The sequence below is a fragment of the Myotis davidii genome, unplaced genomic scaffold, assembly GCF_000327345.1.
Source record: "Myotis davidii unplaced genomic scaffold, ASM32734v1 scaffold299, whole genome shotgun sequence".
Taxonomy (NCBI): domain Eukaryota; kingdom Metazoa; phylum Chordata; class Mammalia; order Chiroptera; family Vespertilionidae; genus Myotis; species Myotis davidii.
In genome coordinates this window covers 6,357,521-6,366,090 of record NW_006293088.1, presented here as the reverse complement: position 1 = coordinate 6,366,090, position 8,570 = coordinate 6,357,521, and the positions used below count along the sequence as shown (strand labels likewise).

The following is an 8,570-nucleotide window of genomic DNA, read 5'->3' as shown; positions in this document are numbered from 1 at the left end:
AAAAAGAAGAAAAAGATAAAGATAAAAATTCTGAACAACAAAGTGACAACAAATACATATCTATCAACAATTGAATCTAAAAATCAAGTGAATAAAAAATCTGATGAACAGAATAAACTGGTGAATATAATAGAATCAGGGTCATAGAAAGGGAATGGACTGACTATTCTCGGGGTGGGAAGGGGTGTGTGGGGTATGGGAGGAGACTGGACAAAAATTGTACACCTATGGATGAGGACAGTGGGGGGTGGGGGCTAAGGGCAGAGGGTGGGGTGGGAACAGGTGGAGGGGAGCTATGGGGGGAAAAAGAGGAACAACTGTAATCTGAACAGTAAAGATTTAATAGGAAAAAATTAATGGCAAAAAGCTTGGCACATGAACTTGGCATTTTAATACTTTAGCATGCATTTCCCAACCACAAGGGCGTTCTCTGACATCATCTCAATGATCGCCCTCAGAACGTTTAATCAATACGAAAGTTCTATTACATTACTGGATGATGTTCGGTCCACAGTCACACTTTCCCTGGTGTCCCAGAGATGTGTCTGGCAGCAGCGTGTTCCGTCATGCAGGCCCCAGGCAGGGAGCATGCCTCACGCCCAGTAGTCCTGCCTCTGGTCTTCCCTGGAGCCCTTCTCCAGCTTCTGGAAGAATCCATCCCTGGTGGAGGGATTAGTGGGAGGCGGACGGTAGTGGGAGGCGAACTCTACGACATCAGGAGCTGCCTTTTCCTTTCTGTGTTCTCAGCCCCTGGTACCCAGCCTGGCTGTCAGTACACAAGTGCATACTGTTGAGATGAGAAAGGCTGCCCAGAGGGGCTGAGAAAATGGCTTTAATTAAGTAAATTTACCAGGGTGATGTTGGTTAACAAAATTATATAGGTTTCAACTGTAGAACTCAATGATATTTTATCTGTATATTGCATTGTGTGCCCGCCACCCAAAGTGAAATCTTCTGTCACCATATATTTACCCCATTTCCCACTCCCCCCCCATCTTTCTGGGCTGAGAAAGGTGAGCCCCATCCTCTGCGCAGTGGTGAGCAGGTTGAGAAACCTTCATTCAACAGCCGTTCCTGGCACAGTGAACAACTGCGGGGCCTGCCCCAGGCGCTTAGAGGGCAGTGATTGAGCCTCCAGCGTCGGTGGCATTGAAAGGGCCCGGCCCAGGAGGAGGTTCGAGAAAGTGCCTGGCACATTCAGGAGGACCCCTGCCCTGTTTTCTCGCCCCTGACCCCACCCACATGGACTTTAAAAGGGTGACCTGGGAGGGCCTTTATTCCTCTGACCAAAGCCTCAGTTGCCCTCGCCTGTGAAGTCTAAAGCTAAGAGAGATAGGTGCCTCACTTACCCGCCTGTCCCCTACCCCAGGGTCCTGGGCTTGTGCTCTTTTTATTTTATTTTTTATTATTTATTTTATTGATTTCAGAGAGGAAGGGAGAGAGAGAGAGAAATGTCAATGATGAGAGAATCATTGATCGCTGCCTCCTGCACACCCCACACCAGGGATCAAGCCTGCAAGCCAGGCATGTGCCCTTGACTGGGGTCGAACCCGGGACCCTTCAGTCCACAGGCCAACATCTATCCACTGAGCCAGACCAGCTAGGGCTGGACTTGTGTTGTTGCAGTTCCTCCTCATCTTGCCTCTGCTGTAAATACTTGCTGTCGGGTTCAGCTGTCACCATGTCCTGCGTAGCTCTGTCCCCAGCACAGAGATGGAGCGTTCACATTTGACAGGCGATGAGACCTTGGCTTCGCCTGTTTCGGTTCTCCACTCCCCTGCCTGTGGAAGAGAGAGGTTTTCCAGTCCAAACGGGTTGCTGAGGAGCTGTGAGGGTTCTGCTGGGGTGGGCTGGCAAACCAACACTCAAAGGAGGGTCACGTGCCCTCATGAATCTTTCCGGTGTTTTCCTGATCATTCACCTCATCACATGCAGGTGTGGGATGCAGGAACTTGCAGCAGAGGGATGGGGTCCTTTTGCATTTACTTGATTCACCCCCATCCAGGCAGGAAACCCCTGCCTGGTGTTTCGTTGTGTTCCCCAAGCACCCAGCACATGCCTCGGCTCCCTGGGAACGTGGCGCCTATTTGTGGATGAGTCACGCAGATCCGTTGCAAGTGCCATCTGACCTCTCTCCCCGCTGACCTGCCGTCTGATTCCTTGTCTTTACTTGACCTAAATCATAGCCATTAACCAGGAAGTAATGTTTCTACAAGTCACACTCCAGAGGCCCTCATTAATTTATTAGTCCACTCGAAAGTCACTGAGCTGTGAGGGAACGTGCTGCAGGAAGTGGGCTGGGCAGACCCTCTCCTTGGCCTTAATTTGTTAAGATGGGAAAGGTCTTGTTTGCACCCTCCCCACGAGGTGTTTGGTTTTTGCTTCAGAGGCTGAAGGCGGCCGTCCACTACACCGTGGGCTGTCTTTGCGAGGAGGTCGCCTCGGACAAGGAGATGCAGCTCAGCAGACAGACCATCGCGGCGATTTCGGAGGTGGCCTTCCGGCAGTGCGGTACGAAGCCCCGGCCTCCCTGCGTGTGGATAGGGCCCCGGGGGTGTTTGCCTGAGAGACCTGTGTGGGTGGGTGCCCTGGGTGTGTCACCACCGGTAGCACATGATCACCGACACTGTTCATGACACAGTTCTTTTCCTGGCTGTCAGACTTAGTTTATGGAAGAACTATTTTTTTCTATTACACTAACACTGGGGCATTAGCACCTTTATTTTATTGTGTTTTAAACTGCCTGGAACATTAGACACTAAATTTTTTTTTAGACATTAAATTTTTTATTTCCTCGCTTTATAACATTTTTATATCGCCCATAGTTTATTTGACAGGTGAACTTGTGGCATTGGTATTTGCTTGACTTCACAGGAAATTAATGTCCTCCAAGCCCTAACTTGTAGCAAAATGTAAAGTTGAGGGATAGTTTCTAGGAATGAAGGTGCAGCCACAACTACCAGGAAGCTTGTAATAAAGGGTCAAGGTGCCGAAGGACAAGGAGGTCATAGTGAGTCAATGGCTCCAGGCGCCTGTGCAGTGGGGCCGCCTGCAGTGCCTCCTCTCACCTGGAGAGGGTTGTTGTATCAGTTACTGTACTTACTGCAGAAATCGAGAGAGATTTCACCTTTTCTCCTGAAATAAGACTGAGATAAGGGTCGCTGAAGCTCGTCTCTTTTTCTCTTTCAGAAAGTTTTGCCAAAGACCTTGAAATGTTTGCAAGGTGGGTACAGAGCTTGATTTCCTGCTACTGTGTTTGTTACATTCTATTGATCCTCTCCAGCTGGTAGTATATTTCAGGAGAGGTTTGTTTTGCATTTTGTGGAGGCTCATCTCTAATCACGATTCCACAGGAATATAACATCTGCTTTAATCACGTCCATTCAGGCTTGATTTTGCATTTTTTTTTGAAATTTTCCAAGTATTTTTTTATCAGTTCTAGGCTTAAAAGGCATGAATGATGTCTCTGGGACTCTGAATGTGCGGGGCTTTTAAGACCATTTCCGCAGGAGGGTGTAGGGTCTGGTCCCCGTGCCAGGCCAGGCTGCACTGTGTGCCAGGCGGTGATTGCTGGCAGGTGGCCGGATGACAGCACCGTCCACCGCTGGCTTGTTCCGAGTGAGCTGTACACTCCTTGAAAAGAGGGTGACTTGCTTTCAGCTGGTAAAGCTTTAGCTTTTACAGGTGATTTATGCTCATCTCTTCAATTAGTACCTCAAGTAATTGAAAACAATTGCAATGAATTGCTTTTATGAAGCAATTTGAATGACTAAGGCCTGAAAGGGCCAAAGCTTTCTCATTTGCTGCCACTTCTGATTTGGTGCCAGCCTCTCACACCCCATACTTTTCACCTTGCTCCTAGTAGCTCTTTGTTTCTCGGGTGAATATTTTGAATGAATTAAAGCATAGGTTCTCAGAGGGCAGGCTCTAAATCTTTCCTATTCCTGTATATATGAGTCCCTAAAACTGCTTCTTCAACTTGGCCAAAAGGGTAAGATAATATTATGGGATACTGATAGCTCGTGTGGTTTATTCATTGTTAATTCAGGCGGTTGCCCCATATGTGTGGCCCATTATCCCCAACCCCTCTGTCTCCTGTGAAATGCACTTACCACCATTGCTTGCCATTTCTTTTCTCTCTTTTTAAAAAATGTTTTAAATAAACTCTTTTTTTATTTGAAAGGGAGACACAAAAGTCTAAATAAGTAGGCAGATTTGATCTGAACGTGAAGCGTGGTGAATAGGAGGTTTCTCACTGCAGCACGCTGCCCTTCGGACAGCAGGAGTGCTGGGGTGCCGGACTGGCCGAGCACTGAGGGTTCGTACTAGCAGCTCTGGCCTCTGCTCGCCGCTGGTGTGCCCCCCCCCCCATTTCGGTGTTAGCTGTGGGACAGAGCAATGAACATTTTTAAATGCTTCTGCAACAATATTGGAAATAAAAAAGAAGTTAGAAATATTTAGCATTGAATCACTGAGCGTTCAGTTCCTGTTTTTATAATCACATTAAAGGTTGATTTCTTTGTCTGGTCCTGGGGGGAAAGTGGTGTGTGTGTCACTCAGACTGGAAGCTCCACAAGGAAGGACATCATCTTCTAAATCAGCGGTTCTCAACCTATGGGTCGCGACCCCTTTGGCGGTCGAACGGCCCTTTCACAGGGGTCGCCTAAGACCATCCTGCATATCAGATATTTACATGACGATTCATCACAGTTGCAACATTACAGTTATGAAGTAGCAACGGAAATAATTTTGTAGTTGGGTCACAACATGAAGAATTGTATTTAAAGGGCCAGAAGGTTGAGAACCACTGGTCTAAATGAAAGCATCTGTGTATGGCTGTCAGCTGCTGCTGTCCCGGTGACCCCAGCGGAGGCTGCACTAACTGCAAGAAGCAGCAGCTTCTGCCGTGTCCACGTGTGCACTCACTGCCCCCTCAGACTCCCTCCCAGCACCCCGAGTGGATGCAAGAGCAAATGTTCTTTGAAGACTCAGCCTTTGTCTTAATTTTACGTTGGTTTTCATAATATTCCTGTTTGCTCTCATATAAAAAAATTCTGTTTTAAAGGTCATCACTGAATAAAATGGATGTCCCCAGAGGTCAGCTTTGTTTGTCCTGGGCTTTGAGTTTTCCCCCTCACCCAGGCTCTACTTCTGGAACTATGGTTACTCTGAGAAGTCTGAAATATGTGCTGTTTAGGCTTCTCATAGTAATCAGAGTTCTGCAAGTGTTGAGTAATTTTTGTAGGCTGGCTGGGAACCTAACCATTGTTTATGTGAGAAAATACATTTAAATTCTAAATAACCAATTCACCTATAAACTTGGGAAAATCATCTTAATTTATGAATTTTTCTTATTTAGCTCTGAAATCTCTAGTCACCTAGTATTGTTAATGTGTTACAGATGAAATGCTTTGAAGAAGATATTCTGTAGTAAGTAAATTCTAGGAACATCCTATATAATAAAAACCTAATATGCAAGTTGTCCCCTTGGGAGTTGGCCAACCGGGAGTTCAGCCACTTGCTAGGATGTGCACTGACCACCAGGGAGTGGCGCTGAATGAAGGAGGCCCCGATCGGCCCTGATTGCTGGCCAGGCTTAGGGACCCTACCTGTGCACAGATTTTGTGCACTGGGCATCTAGTTGTGGTAATAATCTTTTTAAAAAATATATATTTTATTAATTTTTTACAGAGAGGAAGGGAGAGAGATAGTTAGAAATATAGATGAGAGAGACATCAATCAGCTGCCTCCTGCACATCTCCTACTGGGGATGTGTCCGCAACCCAGGTACATGCCCTTGACCGGAATCAAACCTGGGACCTTTCAGACCGCAGGCCGACGCTCCATCCACTGAGCCAAACCGGTTTTGGCGGTAATAATCTTTAAAACCTAAAAGTGTTATAGGAAACATGGCTTTGTTCTTTTCCCTAGAAGTTTTGTGGAGTCAGGAGTTTGAATTAGGAGTGTCTGGTGTAGAGTGACCGGCATAGAACATACCCGCCCCTCCATGGAGGAAAGTATCAACACCACACGTGGCAGAGACACTAGATGAGCCGAGTGGTAGAGAGGACTTTGTTGTTCCCTAAACAATTCTTTGTGAAGAGATAAGCTAACTTTACTCTGGAACTAGTTCAGTGTGCTGCTTCCTTTTACTGCACTTCACCAAGAATGAAATACTGACAGGGCAGCCTGACGGTGTGATTGAGGCGAGGGCCACACGTGGCTGTGGCACTTAACATCCTCCACCCAGGACGTCAGCGGAGTGGCCTCACGCTGTGGCTGCTGCTGTGTCACCTGGCTGACTCCCCCTCTCTATCGTGGTCCTTGCAGGTGGCTCATTGGAAGTATCTCCTGAAATGGACATTATCTCAGGACAGGCAGCTATTGTCCATCATGATAAAATGACACGTAATATTTGCACATTTAGCAGCATGGGAAGGAATAATTTGACCAAATTATGGAGTCTAATTTCTGTGTGACTTTATCTGTAATTCAACAGATATTTAGTGTTGACTACTATGTGCTGGCCACTTAGGAGTACAAAAATTCCAATTTATTCCTATGTACACAGTTCCTATTTATTTTTGAAGGAAGTTAGAAATGGCAAGAAAGGGTGTAGAGTTATAAATTATTGAATAGAGCTTATTATCTAATTACCTTAAATTTTTAAATGGTTTATTGATTTTAGACAGAAAGAGAGAGAGAGAGGAAGAAGAAAGGGAGTGAGGGAAGGAAACATCTATCTGTTCCACTTATTTATTCATTGGTTGCTTATATGTGCCCTCACCCAGGATCGAACCCTGAACCTTGGCATATCAGGACGATGCTCTAACCTGCTGAGTGACCTGGCCGGGGCTCAAATCACCTTTCCAAACAAAGATAGGGGATTGGATTGAGAATTTAAATCCAAGTTATAAGCAAGAAACGACTCTGGTTTAAAGAATGTTCTTTGTTCTAACCAGGCTCTTGCCGAGGGAGCCCCTCACCTCCTTGAGGGGAAGTGGGATGTTAGGAGACATCTGCCCAGGCTCTTTGCTGTAAGTTAGTCCTGGGAGAAGAGCTTCAGGATCTGATCTGAGAGAAGCCAGGCCTCACGGAAATTCTCTTTATTCTTCTACTTAATGTCTCTTAAGCAGAGGCGGTCTGTGTGTTGTGAGACTGCGTTCCTGCTTTTCACTGGAGGTGCAGTCACCTTGCTTTTCTGTGGTGTTTGCTGTGACCATGGTGACCAAGGTCCTGCGGAAGGTGAATGCCTCGGGCTCCTGGCCGCGCTTCTATTCCTCAGGCACCCGCAGGGGAGGTGGGCAGATGGGCTTGGCTTTCTCTCGGTCTCTCTAGTCACTTCATTCATTTTTGTGTCTCTGTTGCTTAATGACCTTAATCTGAAAAGATGGGCTACTTAGAGATCCTTGCTAGCCTGAAGTCTGACCATGAACTTTTGTGTTTCATCAAAACTTTAAATAATACCAAACATTTTGGTGAATTGTTTCTGCCCTTTCTACAGACATGCGAAAAGAAGCACAATTAACACGGAAGATGTGAAGCTCTTAGCCAGGAGGAGTAATTCACTGGTGAGAGATGAATTTCTTCCCTCACTCCCCTTTCCCATCAGAATACATTATTCCCAATTAATCACTTGCAGCCATGAAGTGATTCCCCAGGGCACCTTGCATTAAAAACGAGAGATGGTTGAACCGTTCAGACCTGCCTGTAATTTATAGTCTTCCTTTCATTAAGATGGATCTTGCCAAGCCAATTTGAAATTTTCTAATCAGCACTCTCTGGATTTCACAGTTTGCCTTTTTGTAATATCTCAAAACTTTGGTCCCATGTTTCATTCACAGCGTGATGTCAGCGATGGGGCCCAGGCTAGAGTGAATGGGGATAGTTGATGGTGCCCTCAGTTTTCCGAGGGCCCAGGTATGGAAGGAATATCGGGACAGCCAGGACGGGCAGGAAATAGTCTGTCTTTCCAAAGAAGGCTGGGAGTCATCTTGACCACGTCCTCGTTTACAGGGGACGCTGTGATCCCCCCAGCCCAGTGGCTGTGCTGACGGCAGATCCAGGACGCCCTACGAGGTTCCCTCACTTAGTCCGATCCCAGCAGTTAAAATACTTTCTGTTCCTCCCCACAATGTGAGCTCCGCGAGGACAGGGATTTCTGCCTCTTTCTTCTCTGGTCCATCTGCTGTGCCAGACTAAAGACGGGCACACAGTAGGTGCTCAATAAGCAGTTGTTGAGTGAATTTCTGCAGCAATTAACTTTTTATAGGGTTTTTAAAAAATAAATATTTATCATGCCATCCAAGCCTCACAACCGCCCTCCGAGGATTAACAACACAAGTCATTAGCCCATTTTACAAACCAGGCAGCTGGAGTTGGTAACTTTCCACAGTTAAATGTGAAGCTCTCAGTTGACAGCTGAAACTTGACTTTCTAAACCCTGAAGAGTGCTGTTTCTACTGGACTCTTTTGGGCCTTTGCCCTTCTAACATTCTTTCTCCAAAGTTTACGTCAAGGTTGAGGATGAGATGATTCCCAAGTACAGTAGGTAAGGTGCCGGTGGTGCT

General features: G+C 46.4%; 1 protein-coding gene across 1 annotated transcript in view; it reads left to right on the top strand.

Annotated features, from left to right (window-relative positions):
• The first annotated feature begins 2,326 nt into the window (after nucleotides 1–2,326).
• APITD1 (apoptosis-inducing, TAF9-like domain 1) overlaps nucleotides 2,327–8,570 on the top strand; it is a 7,525-nt gene continuing 1,281 nt past the window's right edge. The window contains exons 1-3 of the mRNA XM_006766803.2: nucleotides 2,327–2,511; nucleotides 3,190–3,223; nucleotides 7,505–7,571. Of these exons, the coding sequence (XP_006766866.1) occupies nucleotides 2,334–2,511; nucleotides 3,190–3,223; nucleotides 7,505–7,571 (279 nt within the window). The 5' untranslated portion in view covers nucleotides 2,327–2,333. The remainder of the gene's footprint in view (nucleotides 2,512–3,189; nucleotides 3,224–7,504; nucleotides 7,572–8,570) is intronic.